Source organism: Gossypium hirsutum, chromosome D04 (assembly GCF_007990345.1).
Source record: "Gossypium hirsutum isolate 1008001.06 chromosome D04, Gossypium_hirsutum_v2.1, whole genome shotgun sequence".
Taxonomy (NCBI): Eukaryota; Viridiplantae; Streptophyta; class Magnoliopsida; order Malvales; family Malvaceae; genus Gossypium; species Gossypium hirsutum.
In genome coordinates this window covers 43,318,230-43,335,131 of record NC_053440.1, presented here as the reverse complement: position 1 = coordinate 43,335,131, position 16,902 = coordinate 43,318,230, and the positions used below count along the sequence as shown (strand labels likewise).

Here is a 16,902-nt window from a genome sequence, read left to right as displayed (position 1 = left end):
ATTGAGTAAATTGATCATTCTCAAAAAAAATTAGAGCAATTTAATCTCTGTTATTTTTTAAAGTGAGCAACTAAGGATAATTTATTACGGGTTAATGTTTTTCATTATTTTAAATAATTTTAATTCATATAATAATAAATTTAACCCTCAAAGTTTACACATTAATAAATTTAACCTGCAATATTTGTGTATAAATGTGTAAAAATCAATGTTAAATTTATTAGATTTTTTTAAAACTAAGATCAAATTAACAAAATATATAAATAGTGAGAGTTAAATTTATTATTATATCAATTAAAATTATGTATAATTAATATAAAACATTAACTTTATGATAACTGTTCTTAATTAATCACTTCCAAAATTAATAAGAATAAATTACTTCAATTTTATTAATGGCATCAAATTGTTGAATATTAAAATTGAAATTACTCCACACTACATAATTTATGCGCTTCTCTCCGTTTACAAACAACTGACTGGCAAGCCCTTGCAACTAGCTAGCCCTTGCATTTATTTCGTCACTCATTTCCCAATTTCCCGCCTTTTACTTGGGTATCTTCCCTCCACAGTCCATCTCCATGGCCGACAAGAAGCGCCGCCGTGCCGACTCTGACTCCGATTCAGCATCCCAGCCTTTCAAGAACCTTCTCAAATCGGATGCCCAGATCCTCAAAATCCTCAAATCCGTCACCTCCTCTTCCTCTTCTTCCACTTCCAAACCCTTAACCCTAGCCGACCTGGCCCTCTCCGCCACCTGCCGGGAAGTGTCCGACCTCTCACTCTCCTCCGTCCAATCCACCATCGAAGCCCTCGTTCTCCAGCTCACCCACCAAATCCTCTCCGGCCAAGGCTTCTCCTTCACCGTCCCTTCCCGTTCTTCCTCCAACCAACTCTACGTCCCCGAACTTGACCGCATCGTCTTAAAAGACAAATCCACCGTCCGCCCTTTCTCCCACATCTCCTCTGTACGCAAAACCACTATAACCGCCAAGATCCTCTCTTTAGTCCATCAACTCTGTCTCAAAAATATTCACGTCACCAAGCGTGACCTTTTCTACACAGACGTTAAGCTCTTCCAAGACCAGGTTCAATCCGACGCTGTTCTGGACGACGTTTCCTGTATACTTGGCTGCACTCGGTCCAGTCTCAACGTAATCGCTGCGGAAAAAGGAGTGGTCGTTGGGAGACTTATTTTTAGTGACAACGGAGATATGATCGATTGTACTAAAATGGGAATGGGAGGAAAAGCAATTCCTCCTAACATTGATCGAGTCGGAGATATGCAGAGCGATGCATTGTTTATTCTGTTGGTAGAAAAAGATGCAGCTTATATTAGATTAGCTGAAGATCGGTTTTACAATCGGTTTCCTTGTATAATTGTGACTGCAAAAGGGCAGCCGGATGTGGCTACAAGGTTGTTTTTGAAGAAAATGAAGATGGAGTTGAAGCTTCCAGTGTTGGCATTGGTTGACAGTGATCCGTATGGATTGAAAATTTTGTCTGTGTACGGGTGTGGATCGAAAAACATGTCTTATGACAGTGCAAATTTGACTACCCCGGATATCAAGTGGTTGGGGATAAGGCCAAGTGATTTGGATAAGTATAAGATACCAGAGCAATGTAGGTTGCCAATGACAGAACAGGATATTAAGACTGGGAAAGATTTATTGGAGGAAGATTTTGTGAAGAAGAACCCTGGGTGGGTTGAGGAGTTGAATTTGATGGTGAAGACTAAACAGAAGGCGGAGATTCAGGCATTGAGTTCGTTTGGGTTTCAATACTTGTCTGAGGTTTATTTGCCATTGAAGTTGCAGCAGCAGGATTGGCTTTGAGCAGGAGAGGTAAGAACTCAGAATGTGGAATTTGTTGTTTAAGGTTTATGTATGAGAACTTGGAAATTTGTTCAATGTTCACTTTTCGTAAAGATAGTAATAGTTGGATTTCATGTGTTGTTATTTTACTTCTAATTATTCGTTGATTGGTATGGGTTGGTAGCTTTCACAATTTCTATATGCAGGAAATTTGAAAGAAATCATATGCATTTGAAAGCCTAAAATAATTCACATTTAGGTTTAGGACTGTAGGTTACAACAGCAGCAAATATCAATGTCCTCTTTGATACAACTTTGTTTTGTTTCTCGATTATCTTTCTCAAGATAGAAAATGCTTAGGAGAGGAAGAGAATATACAACGGAACTAATACATGAGAAATAGAGTAGTCAGTAGGTACAAATGAAATGACCTCCATTTTATTTCATCACATTCGAGTTAAATATGGTCAGTACAACTATACAGTTGACCTCATCTTTCATCTTGACACTTCTACAGTTCACTCTCTTATTCTCTTTTATATCTATATTTAAATAATTATTACTATATAAAAAACAATGCACAAAATTGAGTTTTATATATAGACACCTCACCTTCTAATAACATCTGTCCTTTTTTGGAGCCAGTGGTTCAAAGATTTCCTCAGAACCTTTAACCTTTGCAAAATCACAGGTCTCCTGGTAGAAGATAAGGGCTTTGATGATAAACTGTTCTTTCCAGCTTTTTCCAATAAAACTGTATTTGCACCAGGAGTCTGCAAATCTACCCATCCATCCTTTTTAACTTGAGGTTCAACCAAGAGTACCTCAAGCCCCAATTCATCCTGCAGAAGTTTCATTGCTGCATCTTTCACCCCAGATATTACATTGGCTGCTTCCTCACGCTTTTCACTGACTCCTAAGATTATCAACATATCATCTCTTACTGAATGCCCTGCAATTGAATTTAGTGAGAAGCATCAAAATATGACTTTGAAATACACTACTTAATCGTGTATTTAGCTTTACGTGAATCAACTATCACAAAGTTCAGATGTCAGATGCATTCATATATGCAGTGTTAATCTGCCTGATCGAAAAGGTATACATATTGTAACCATTGGTTAAAGCATTTAAGTGAAAATATTTTCTACCTTGGACGTAGTTCTCTTTGATCATTCGTAAAACAGCAAGAACAACTATCCGAGCTTCAACCTGTCCATAGTTTTACACACACTCTCATGAGAGATCAGATCAGTTGTCAGGAAAATACAAAATCATGAAAAAGATTACCTTCAAGATTCAAGTTCTCTAAAATATTTAAGATGGCTTAGGGCAAAAAAACAACTATTTAAGATGACTATTGATTCAATCAAGCAGATTTGTCTTTATTATACCTTAAGAACCTTTTTAGCGAGGTATGCAAGTAGTGTCAATCTAGTTCATAAACTTGACATCGCCTGTAGTCAACCAATTACATGGTGACGTGTGGCACCATATTAATGATGTTGTCACTAAAAATCATATTGATTTACACAGTTGGCATCTACTTGTAACATCATGGAAAAGGCATGATAAAAAAATAATTCAAAAAGAAAAACAAAAAACAAAAAGAACTTTTCGTTTGGGCTTCTTTTTTCCTTCAGTTCTTGGGTGTTTGTTTTAAATTAAAAAGAAAAAAGAAAATTGGGTTATAGGAGAATGAGAATGAGCAGACATGATGGATGTTTTAAAGCACAGAGAGACATTAAGGTGGAAAACACACATGGCGGAGATGGTTTCTGATAAATTTCAGTTTATTGCTGAATTTAGGTAATGTATGTCACATCTGGATGTCAAATGTGTAGCTCAAGTGGATTTTCAATGACGACACAGAAAATGTATCACATGTCATTATGTGATTGGTTGAATACTTGAATGTCATGTCATCATCTTCATTTAATGATATTAATCTTATGAACTCGATTCAGTCAAGTGAACTGCAGCTATCACATTGCTCACTTACAAGTAAAAGGAACATCCTTAAAGAACTACTTGAAGCATAGGAACCAAATACGATATTAACTCTACTGAGAACATCCACATTTATGATGCTTCAATTTGCATTAGCATTTAGCAGTAATCAATCGTACCTTTGTAAGTCCACGAAGGTCAACTGCTGGGCTTTCTGCCGTGCTCATCTGCAGGTGCACTGCAATCTTTTCAAGCAGTAGACTGTGAGGTCTCTCTAGGTCAGTTCTTTTGCAGGAACTTAACCCTTCTTGTTTCTGGTTATTTTCGTTTATTACACCTTCACACCATTCTTCAATGAGTTCCTTGAGATAAATGTCATTGGATTTGTACCTGCAATGGATAACCCTTAAAGACTGAATCTTATCATTGCTTTGCATAGGGATATTGTATAGCAGCGATAAATAATGCCATGCTACAGCTTCATCAGAGAAAGGTAAAAGGCCCAATAAAGGAACTTTTTGTTTATTTCATTGAATTAAGGAACAGATGAATCAAGTGCCCTATTTTTTGTTATAATTTTGAAATTTTCAAAAACATGCATCTTTCACCCAAGCCACAACCTAGACCTATGTCGGTATTATTCTTCATTTCTCTTTGGAATACCCATGTCCACCACCTGCATCTGACATATATTTGAACTTAGTTATGGAGATATGACCCCCAAAGATCCTCTAAATATATGGAAAACTTTGAAAAAAATTGAGAACGCCTGTGTCCAACACATCCATATTTGCTTAACCTAGACCTAGACTAACATTGTAAAAACCCTTCAAACTCCATTATATGATATCAAAAAGTTTAAATGAAAATTGACGAAGTCCACAATCCATTAGGTCCAAAGAAAATATCAACGGCAAGCACCATATAATGATCATGTTGCCTATGAAACATGGGAGTTCACAAGTGATACGAGTCACAAAAGCCCAAATTCTTGAAGGCGAGGCCCAATAAGCAAATTCCCAGCCCAATCAAGAAATCCATCCATACTTAGTTGAAAATCAGGTCAAATTGTCAAAGTGGCCCAAGTTGTAAAGTTTTATTTTTATTTATTTATTTATTTATTTACTTAGTTTAAATTTTTATGTCAATATTCAGTCTAAGAGTCCCAGATAAAATGACCTTTAACCGAATTTCCATATTAAAATAATTAGGAGTTTTTTTTTATTTTAGTTTTCTAATTAGATTAGGACTAGTTATAAAGCCTATTTAAAGGCATGGCTGTCCACCTTGTTAAACACTTATCATTATTATTAAAATTTCAAATTTGTTGAGAGCAGAATTTTCTTTGAGTTTTCTCCAAGATTTTTCTCTTGAGTTTTCTTTAGAAGTTGTTTTAACAATCTTGTGATTGTAGGAGCCATCTTCAACCTTCTTCTTGCCATTGATATTCTTTGGAGGGGAGATTAGAGCCGTTTGAAGGGAGTTGTGAGATCTTTCGAGATTTCAAGGCTTTTTAGGACTTATCTTTTAATTTCTTACTGTCAATTCTTTCTTTATTTCTACTTGTGCTGAATCATTATCTAATCTATTTTCTGTTCTTATTGTGTTTTCAGCCTTTTTTCTATCTTAAGGAATCAGCCCAAAAATCCCCAATTTCTAGGGTTTTTCCATACTCTTTTTGGGTGAAATTAGATTGTCGAAATTTGGGGAAAACTATCTTGGTGTTCAATTGGGCAGAATCACAATCTCCTTGAGGGTTTCAAGAACCCTAACACTTATTTCTATTCTCAATTTGATTCTTTGCTGATTTGGGGATTTTATTTCAGATCTGAAAATTCAAAAATCTAATCTTTGAATTTTCTGTTTCGTTTCAGATCTAATTGTTTAGGGTTTTCGTAGGAGTTTCCCGTGACTTGGCAACTCGATCTTGGTCCGCGCGCAATCCCGTATCATTTGGTATCAGATTTTGGGCGTTTTAGGTGTTCTTGGTTGATTTCTAAACTGATCTCTATTTTTTAAAGCATAAACGGCAGTTTTACCCAGAAAAATTGTTCAAAAAAAATTCATTTGAGTGGGTAAACGTTGTCCGATTGATCTGAAATTTTACATACATGTTTTTGGCACTGTGATTGAATATAAAAAAATTATTCCCGCAAAAAAATCAGTCAAAAAAGTAAAAAAAATCAAAAAATACGAAATTCAATAAAAATTTTAAAAAAGATTTAGCGGGTTGAATTTGGTGCCCAAAATTTCCAGATAAAAAATTCAATATATAAGGACACTCCAGATTTAATTTCGTGATTTTTGGAGATCGGGAACACCTCGAACGAAGTTGTCAAGTTACTCCGCAGTTTTTCGGGTTTTCTGTTTTCAGCAATTTTTATTGATTCTTAGCTGTAGGTTTTCATTTGTTTCCCTTTATTCTTCCTTTACGTTATCTAACACCTTCTTGTTTCTTGTGTTAGTAGGATTTAAACGTGTGCACGACTTCTTCCTCGGTGCAACACGAATCAATTGGTGTTTCGTCAGTTTTTGGCATCCTAGTGCAAATTAAGATTCTTTGGTAGTTTGGTTCACACTCTCTAATTGGTTGATATAAACTCTGATAAAGAACTCACAAGATTGAATTCGACCTCATTGAGAATTTGATTTTTTCTTTTTGAGTGATTAACGGTGAGGTTTGATAACTTTTATTTTTGAGTGTTGAGTGTTTTGCAGGTTTTAAAAAAAATGTCTACAGGTGATAATACTAGTGACATATTTAAAAAATTCCAACAACAGTTGGACGAACAGGCTGCTGCACTTCGAGCGTTGACTGCTACTATCAATGAGGTGCGGTTGAATCAAGAGCCTCAATATCGAGATCAAATTAAAGACGATGTGGATAACCAGCCTCCTGCTCATAGGCGCGCTCCTCGGCGTGTCCCTAGAACTGATTATGATCTTCATGATCGTGGACAACCCTCTTTGGCAAAACCAAAGAGCGAGCAGCAACGAGAACATCTCTTTCATACTCGCTGCCATGTACAAGGTAAGCTTTGTAGAGTTATTATTGATGGTGAAAGTTGCTCGAACGTAGCCAGCACGACGATGGTGGACAAGCTTTGCTTAACCACTACTAAGCATCCACGACCTTATCAACTACAAGGGCTTAGCAACGAAAGCCAATTTAAGGTCACTCAACAAGTGCGCATCGCCTTTTCTATCGGTAAATATCAAGACGAAGTCGTGTGCGACGTAGTACCTATTCAAGCCTGCCATTTATTGCTAGGAGAACCATGGCAAGTAGATCGAAAAGTCACTCACGATGGTCGTACCAATAGGTATTCTTTCAAGCATCAAGGAAAGAAACTTACCTTAGTGCCGCTCACTCCGGAACAAGTCCATGAGGACCAAATCAAACTGAGAAATTCTGTTAAAACAAGTGAGGAAAAAGAAAAAAAGAATGAAAAAGAGCAAAAAGAGATTGAGAGTGAAAAGGAATGTGAAACAGAAAAGAAATTTGAAAAAGAAGTTGAAGAAAGAAAAGAAAATGAGTTAGAAAAAGAAACAAAAGAAAAAGACGAGGAAAGGCTAGTGAGGAATGTTTCCACTAACCAAGATATGAATTTTTCTTGTGTTGCTACTTTTCAGGTTCCTGAAAGATCGAAAGATAACTTTCAACTTCAATACCTCTCAAATGAAAGACGCTTTCATACGATCAACTTAGGCAAAGATGAAATCACACTACATGATCCCGAAGGTAAGCGAGGTAAGGAAATTTTAAAAACCGAGTCCAGTGCAGATTTGAAAATTATTGATAAAACTTTTGGTGACTTAATTCTTAAAAGATCCCCTCATTTTGATCCGATTAATTGTTACTCTTCGATTGTGGTTGATAAAGTCATTACGAAAAGAAGCGTGATTTGTTATTCTCTTGAATTACCTTGTATAAAATCCTCGAATTTGTCCAAATCTGTTTTGGAGAATAAGGTAACGAAATTTTCCAAATTTGTTTTCAATTTATATTCGTGCCTTAAACAGTTTATGTGGTTGTACATGAAGTTTGAGTTCCATTTGACAAAGGTTAACTCAACAACGGAGATTCGACTACACTATGCCCCCGATGAGCGAAGGTTTGTTTTAAATGAAAAAGGTAAAATCGACCCTTATTCTTCTGCTTATCGAGGTAAGATGCTTGAAACCTTTGAAACACTTTTGTACTCTTCGGATAGTGATAAAGATCGTGTTGATGAACACTTAGATCGAAACGTGCTTGACTGTCCTATTTTATTTATTGATGATCTATCTGTTTTGATGGTTGATAAAAAGATTCTTGTTTTTGATAATGCATGTGTGAGTGAATCTATAGACCGTCGATTAATGCATGGTATGATTATGCAACTCTGTGAACCATGTGAATCTTTTCAAATACCTACTTGTGACGATTATGTTTACCATTTGATTTATTACTCGCAATTTATTCATGGTTTGTGGGAACAATGTGAGACGACTGAATGCCTTAAAACATGTCCATCTTTGTTTCAAATATTTGACGAGGCAGTGGTGAGTAAATTAGATTGTTTGCATGGTAATCTGAATCTGTCCATTTACATGCGTTATACCTGTTCTGTTATGCTTATGATTGGACTACAAGCTTGTTTCCGTTGCTATTTACTATCTCATGGCTATTCTTTTCAGTGGACTCAATTGCCATTAGTCCCGTTCGATAGAGGAAAGTCGAGTTCATTTGATTTTTTAGATTCGAGGACGAATCTTTTTGAGGAAGGGGGAATGATACGAGTCACAAAAGCCCAAATTCTTGAAGGCGAGGCCCAATAAGCAAATTCCCAGCCCAATCAAGAAATCCATCCATACTTAGTTGAAAATCAGGCCAAATTGTCAAAGTGGCCCAAGTTGTAAAGTTTTATTTTTATTTTTATTTATTTATTTATTTATTTACTTAGTTTAAATTTTTATGTCAATATTCAGTCCAAGAGTCCCAGATAAAATGACCTTTGACCGAATTTCCATATTAAAATAATTAGGAATTTTTTTTTATTTTAGTTTTCTAATTAGATTAGGACTAGTTATAAGGCCTATTTAAAGGCATGGCTGTCCACCTTGTTAAACACTTATCATTATTATTAAAATTTCAGATTTGTTGAGAGCAGAATTTTCTTTGAGTTTTCTCCAAGATTTTTCTCTTGAGTTTTCTTTAGAAGTTGTTTTAACAATCTTGTGATTGTGGGAGCCATCTTCAACCTTCTTCTTACCATTGATATTCTTTGGAGGGGAGATTAGAGCCGTTTGAAGGGAGTTGTGAAATCTTTCGAGATTTCAAGGCTTCTTAGGACTTATCTTTTAATTTCTTACTGTCAATTCTTTCTTTATTTCTACTTGTGCTGAATCATTATCTAATCTATTTTCTGTTCTTATTGTGTTTTCAGCCTTTTTCTATCCTAAGGAATCAGCCCCAAAATCCTCAATTTCTAGGGTTTTTCCATACTCTTTTTGGGTGAAATTAGATTGTCAAAATTTGGGGAAAACTATCTTGGTGTTCAATTGGGCAGAATCACAATCTCCTTGAGGGTTTCAAGAACCCTAACACTTATTTCTATTCTCAATTTGATTCTTTGCTGATTTGGGGATTTCATTTCAGATCTGAAAATTCAAAATTCTAATCTTTTAATTTTCTGTTTCGTTTCAGATCTAATTGTTTAGGGTTTTCGTAGGAGTTTCCCGTGACTTGGCAACTCGATCTTGGTCCGCGCGCAACCCCGTATCAACAAGGCAATCTGCAATTAAACACCTACACATGCAGATAAGGAATTCAGAGAAAATGCTAAAAATACCCCGCTTTCCGCATTTCCTGATATACAGCAAGGCACTGTTGTACTTCATGCAAGGAACCATATTTGCTACGGGCTCTTAAAAGTTTATTATACGTCACCTGTAAAAAAAGGCGCAAGGTATAATAAATGGATTTACCATAACTGTATTAAAAATAATCAGAAGTGCCTAGTTCCATATTTCTTTATTGAGCATTATAGAAGAATGATTTTAGTGCTTGAAACATAAAAGAAGTTGAGTTTTTTGCTAAAAACCTTCTTTGACAGCCGTTTACAGCTATATACAAGGTGATTTCATATGTTGACACATTGGGATTCACACTTACGCATTCTTTCAATAATTTCTAAAAATTGAATAACTGATATGCATCGTTACAGATCACTTACCAAATTAGGTTGAACACTATATCTCTTCATTTCTTCAAATAACGAAAAAGCTAACTTCAACCGTTTGCTTTCCACACAAACCTATGATACAAAATAGTATGAAATATCAAAATCCAACAACAGCCAATTTGAGATTATGTGACGGGAAAAAGTGCATCCGTGTGTCCAAGGCAGCAATTATAGAATAACCAAGTTTATTACATATTCAACAGAGCCCTGTACCTTGATTGCTGTTGTGTATGCAACAACATCCGGTTTAATTCCAGTCACATACATGGTTTTCAAGATCTGCACTGAAAAGAAAAAAGCCATCATCAGAGAAAGTAAGTAGTTTCATAGAACATTTTTCAACAGAAAATACTAGACTCAGGCCAATGATAGGCATTGTGAATGAACACGTGGCAACAAAGTTTTGTCTGGATCCTAAAGGATACAACCTGAAGCAATAATGTACTAATGTTTGAGAAACAACATAAAATGGAAGAGCAAAATAGGATATACTCCTTTACGAAAGGATACCTAACCTGAATTGCACCTTCAACATTGCCTGAACCTCCACATATATCGATCAAAATCGTCCAGCTTACATGATTAGGTGAAAGGCCAACAGACTTCATCTCATTCATTAAAGCTTTTGCATGATAGTAGTCAGTACCACATGCCTTCATTAAAATATTATATGTTGCTGTAGTAGGTTTGAAAGAAAACTTCTTTACGGAACTCGGATTATGCAAAGTAGTTATGTAGTTTGATGTAGTAGAAACTGAAGATATGCTGTTTACTTGTTTTTTACTTAACATACTATCTATATTACCCTCCTGGCTTCCTGTCCAGGAGCGGAAAAGGCGAAAAGCTCGGTCATACTGGCTAGCCTCAACACAAGCATGTAGAAGAACATTGCAGCATTGTGAATTAGGTTCACATCCAGAGAGAATCATCTCTTCAAATAATTGAAATGCCTGCACAACTAGACCTGCATGGGCACATGCATTGATCAATGATGACCATGTAACTGTATTAGGGGTAACCCCAGTTGAGAGCATATCTTCTTTAATCTTCAGTGCCATTTGCCATAACCTTGCATCTGCAAAGATCTAAAAGTTTTATGCATGCATTAGTCAGAGAATAATATATCATAACAGGTTCATTGAACAGGTTATAGAAATTGAAACTGTTTCTTGGACAGTGCAGGAAGCTATGCTGCTTTGACCCTTTGTTTTCCTTTTAGTACCCGTTTCCAACATATTTTCAGACACGGGCTTGGGCATATAACCCTCCAAATACATCGAAAAACTTAGAAAAATTGAAATATCCGTGTCGAACATATACCTGTATCCGACAGTTGCATTCGAATCCAAGTAACATAGGCAGCAAGAAGTACCTTAATGATTGTGCAATAAGTAAAGACATCCAACTTCAGCACTCCTGTTGACTCCAGATCCTTTACTTCGTTGTATATATCTTGGGCCAAATCAACTCTGTGAGCAAGACAGCATGCCTTTAAAAGGATGTTATAAGATGCCATATCTGCTGTGATACCAAGATTCTGAACAAAGAAACACAATTTAATACATGATATTTGCTAATATATATGCAGCATAAAGTTGCATATGCTGTAGTTCTATGGAATGTTTAAATAGGGAAAGTTCATCTCCAGTCTCCGCCACAACCTTGGACACTAGATCATCAGATATGCAACAATTAGACATATATCAACACTTTCCATTAAAAATGACTATATCTATATTGTATATTCAGAAAAACAGTAAGTCAACACATAAGATGAAAAAGAGAAAGATTAACCATAGAAGCAAAGAGAAGGAGATGGGCATACTTGCATGTCCTTGTAAAGATCTAATGTGTACCCCAGATCATGAGCATTGACGTTCATGAGACTGTTGAATACATATATATTTGGAGTGACCCTTTGATTGACTAAGTCCTGCTGCAAAATTCATGCAAAAAGTAAGCCAAATCTCATTGGAATATAAAAATCTAGAAATGTGACAAAACAAGGGATGATTTTGCATGTAAAGGCATTGAAATCTAAACCAAAGCCATGATGATCGAACTCTCCAAACTGCAAGCATATTTAATCAAGCAAGTTACAACCACATTAGCAGCAATAGGAGTTCGGGCAGCGGAGGATGGTTAGAATCTTTTTGCGGGACTTAAGGCAGAAATCACAACCAAATGAAACACTTAGAAGAAAATTTCGTAGAATTTCAGAAGGCAGATGAGAAAATACCTTGTAAATATTTCTAGATTTCATGTAATCACCACAAAGACCACAAGTGTCAATTATTGCACGGTAGAGATACATATTAGGACCACTCAAGTTCTTCTTGGACGCTTCATATGCTGTCAATGCAGATGCCAAATCCCTCTTCTTTCCAAATTCGCATATAATGCTACAGAACAACATATGGGCATGTGGCAGCAGGCAAGAATACCTTAAATGTAAACATTCCAAGAATTAGAACAGGCCAATCAAAAAGTGTAAAAAAGTGTTCATCTTTGAATTCATTGAAGCTACAGAGTTTGATAAAATTGAGACCTACAGGGAACAAACATAAAGGAAGCAAGAACTCATACCTTATTGCCAGGTTTAGGTTTCGTTTATCAACACAGATTTTTACAATGTAAGATGGATTCACTAGTTCCTTGATTGTGAACTGAAAACCTGAATCAATAAAACATCTGTCAAGCAATACAAGGAACCTCTAAAACACAGAGTAACTAAACACACACCTAAAATCTTCCAAGCATGAGAAACTCATTGCACACAAGCACTGATATCTAGTACAATTGTTTGTTTGTTTCTAAGGAATTATGATATGATTTACATTTGGGTATTAATGAGAATAAAGCAGCAAATGCTCATTGGTCAAAGGTTACCTCTTAGAGCCTCCAACAAATCAACAGCTTCCTCCACTTCGCCAGAACCCAAAATCCTTTGAAACTCCCTTTTCAACGAATCCAAACCAAACTCATTAACCAACTTCAGTGGAGCAACCCCAAGCTTCTCAACTTTCCTCAACACTTGAACAACACTTTTAACTTTCCCTTCTTGAACACTCGAAGCAATCCCTTTAGAAACAAGCTCAACACTCAACATAGAAGCGAAACGCGAAGCATTAACCCCCGAAGCAACGACCATCTCCACCGTCATTGAAAAGTCCTCGAGACGGCCATCCTCCGCCAGCTTCGAAGCGAGGTCGGCGTAGTACTTGAGCGGGGAGTCGCGGCGGGAAGCGTGGTTCCATCGGGCGGTGGAGGAGAGGAGAGGGTAAGGGTGTTGATGAGAGTGGACGGTGGGGATTGAAGGAGAGACGGGATGGCATTGTTTTCTTGAAGGAGAAAGCTTGCGGAAAGAAGAGTTGGTTTTCTTGGATGAAGAGCGGTGGCGGTGATGGTGGTGGAGATTGGTGGGAGTTGGAGGGCTGGAAATGGAGGAACTGCCAAGGATGACGACAAAATCCTTCATTCTTGGCTAAGGAAGTGAGGTTACAGTTGCGGTGAGTTCACTTGGCTGCTCTTCCATGGATATTCTCTTTGGTATGGATTGAATTTGAAAGGCAGGTATTTTCAATCTTTAGTGAACGTTTATGAGCCAATTGTTTTGTGTTTTTCCCGTAATAAATTCCGTACATAAAAATAAATAAGGAATAAAATTAGGGTGGGTGATGAAATTAAAAATTAGGGTGATTAATTATATCTCAACTTAATTTGAAATTTTCTAGTTAAATTAAAAATAATGACTTTAGGTCTTTGTAATTACTATCACCGATCATAATTAAATTTGTTATTAACTTTCAATCTCATAATTTATTTATTAATCTTTTATATACGAGATTGCTTCTTTACTTGTTTAGTTGTATTAACTATCTTCTGATTCTTGCCACTATGTATTTTAAAATTAAAAAATATATTAAAAATAAAAAATATGAATTTTTAATAAAATTTATTTTAAAAATAAAATGTGAAATTGATACAACATAAAACTTTAACACAAATATTTTATTATATCATTAATAATTCAATTTTAATAGAAATTTATAAAGATTCAATATGATCAAACAATTCAATAATGTAAATAGTATAAAATGTGAAATTTAATTTAATAATATAAATAGTATATATAAATAAAATTATTATTAGGTTTAGGGATTTTTTGGATGATTTTGATTTTTAATTTGGGGGTAAAAGGTGAGAAGTAAAAGTTTAGGGGAAAATAAAAAGTTTTGAAGATTTAGGGAGTAAAATTTTGGGGAAAAAATAAATGGGGAGTAAAACTTTGGGGAAAAATATTCAAAAAAATTTTGGGGAAAAAATGGTTTGGAGTAGATGGGAGGTGAGATGGGCGGAGAGTAAAAGTTTTGAAGGAAAGTAAAACGATTTAGGGATTTAAGGTAAAAATGTAAAATATTATAGTTTGGTATTTAGTTTATTTGAATTATTCGAGTTCAAAAATTCAACTAGATTCAAATTCGAAATTCAAAAAAAAATTTGAGTTGAACCAAGTTTTGTTCAGCCTAAATAAAATAACCATCACATGAAAATTAGAAAGAAAAATTAGTTGTTTGGATTGAAATTTGAAAAAATGGAAAAAAAATATTTTGAAAACTCGAGAATTTCGGGAAAAAAGATTACACTTTGTTTCGTCTTTTTCTATAAAATAAAGATTGATATGAAGAGATTTTCACAGTTAAATTTCGAGTAGAAGATTTGCATGTTGGGGAGAAGATTGTTGATGTTAAAAGTTTGAAGTTGAAAAGTTGAAAAGTTGACCAAACAAAGTAAATTAGCTCATGTAAGTAAATATGGTGGTGTTGTTTAAATTTGGTTAACAAATATTTATTTTTCTCTATAATTTTTTTGTTTTAATTTTATATTAAACATGTGAAACAAAATTCTTTTGGAAAGATGAGTAAATGAATTAAAGTCGTTATTTATTACAACAGTCTAAATTGTGACATCGAAATTGGAGTTGTTTTTGAATCTGTCCAATCTACAAAATTAGCTTTCAACCGGAGCATCAAACTGAAAGAACTTCTATCAAGAATTAAAAGAAAAGTCTCGACTTCAAGTCAGATGTTCAAAAAGTTTGAAGTCAATGCTAATGTCCCTAGAAACAAATAGAAAGGAATTGTCATTAAGGAGGAACCTAAAAAAGGCAAGAAGAAGGGTGTCCAATGTTGTGAATGTCACTAATATGTCACTGATATGCTTATATCCAATTTTAGTGTGCTAACACTCTTAAAAGAAGAAAAACTCACTTTGTGTGACCTAGTGCAATGAAAATTAATCTGGTAGCTCAGATTCAAAAGATAATTATGTTTGAAAAAATTCAATTCAAAAACGATTTTCTTGCATAGCAAAAAAAATAAAAATTTTGAAAATCGAGCCGTTTTTTATATTTATAGCAATAAAATTCTTTCCAAAATAATACATGTGCTTTGAGCAAGACAGACCCTAGGCGCTCTAGGCTTTCAACCAAACAACTTTCTTCGCTATTTTTATACAACGAACTGCTTCAAGTGTGGGCCCGAACAATTTTAAATCAAACACAAAACCAAAAATAATTTTCTTCATTTTAGTAAAAAAGTAGATCTCTCTATCAAAAACCAGTAGAATTGTTATTCCTGGAAAATAGAATTTATACTTAGAAATAAAATTTCACTATTTTCAAGAAGAATAATAATATCTCAAAAATTGTGTTTTTAGCCCTACCGGTGCCATCTATTTATAGGAGAGAGGGGCGGCTAATAGTGTATGCCTCCCCTCATATGTATTATGATGGGGATTCATGCCTCTTTTTTTTGTTTTAATTATATGTGCTTCTTAAATTTTTAACCCAACACTTTATAATTTAATCCAACCCAATGCATGTTTTTCAATTTCTTAAAATAAATATTATCTATTAAATTAATTAAATAAAGTAAATTTTCCAATTAAATGATTTTCTCAACTCAATTCTAATTTCGTTAATATCATGGCAACTTTACCGTAAAAGAATTTATGAGAAAATATATTTAACTTTTATATTCAACAGATTCAAAAAGACCAATTAAATTAATTTCATGTACAAACTTCAATTAATTAAATAATAATTCGAAAAAACTTAAATTAATTCTTAGGTCATTTCCATACTTAGTGAAAAATCACATTCATTTCTGAAAGTAACTCATTTCTCTAACTTTATCATTTCTATACATTTATGTTCACTTGATTCAACATGCAATTCATTTCTGGTTTCAACGAGTTAGCGGAGGGACCGATTGGACATATATGATTAGGACTCAGATGATATATAATTAAGTTCTAGTTTTTTTACTATTAATTATAAACTCATTTAATCATAAACTCATTCCACTATAGTATTGTGACTAAGCTCTCCCCAATTACATACCATTACGAAAGCTACTCGATCAGTGCTCATCCAATGACCTTGTCATAACTGTGTTACCCTCATAGGATATCTTTAATCTCTTTGTGTCACACCCAATTTTCTTTAAGTTCAGAATTTAGGAATAATTGGGGGTTAAATTGAAAGAAATCATAAGATTGACTACTTCCACTGAAAAATCAAGAAAAATTTAGTGACTGATTTGGACATAGTTGAGTTCTAATTCTAGTTCAGTTGGATGAAAAACAACTGGTTCTTTAGTGGGAGACAAAATGATTACAAATGGATGAGTTTTATAATGTTGATAATCGTGCGTGAAGGGCTATAAATAACTGAGAAAAGAATTCCCGGGGTGAATTCTTCTCAATTCTATTTAATTTTCTTCTTTATCTTCTTCTTTGGTTGCTCCAATGAAGAGATAATTACGAGAAGCTCTGCATGAAGCTGTGATCATGAGGTTTGAGTAGGAAAAATAAAGAATCCAGTGAGCTAGTAAGGTTCTAAGTCCTTC

At 34.7% G+C, this 16,902-nt stretch overlaps 2 protein-coding genes across 5 annotated transcripts; one reads left to right on the top strand and one right to left on the bottom strand.

The window, feature by feature from the left end:
• Nucleotides 1-384: 384 nt before the first annotated feature.
• On the top strand, nt 385-1,946 carry LOC107898500 (DNA topoisomerase 6 subunit A). Its single transcript, XM_016823967.2, has one exon. It carries the CDS (start codon nt 582-584, stop codon nt 1,833-1,835), a length of 1,254 nt encoding a protein of 417 aa, XP_016679456.2. The 5' UTR covers nt 385-581; the 3' UTR covers nt 1,836-1,946.
• A 284-nt stretch (nt 1,947-2,230) lies between these two features.
• Nucleotides 2,231-13,617, bottom strand: LOC107897996 (pentatricopeptide repeat-containing protein At5g02830, chloroplastic). 4 transcript variants are annotated; one of them, XM_041091197.1, is made up of 12 exons: nt 12,881-13,617; nt 12,578-12,665; nt 12,231-12,435; nt 11,817-11,927; nt 11,364-11,528; nt 10,507-11,076; nt 10,205-10,270; nt 9,983-10,063; nt 9,599-9,696; nt 3,944-4,154; nt 2,966-3,026; nt 2,231-2,766 (listed from the first exon to the last, which is right to left on the bottom strand). In XM_041091197.1, exons 1-12 carry the CDS (start codon nt 13,467-13,469, stop codon nt 2,423-2,425), a joined length of 2,589 nt encoding a protein of 862 aa, XP_040947131.1. In that variant the 5' UTR covers nt 13,470-13,617; the 3' UTR covers nt 2,231-2,422. The 4 variants fall into 4 exon arrangements, with proteins under 4 accessions (XP_040947131.1, XP_040947133.1, XP_040947132.1 ...); XM_041091199.1 differs by having other exon boundaries at nt 11,364-11,480; nt 12,881-13,611; XM_041091198.1 differs by having other exon boundaries at nt 11,817-11,924; nt 12,881-13,611.
• Between the last annotated feature and the right edge of the window lie 3,285 nt (nt 13,618-16,902).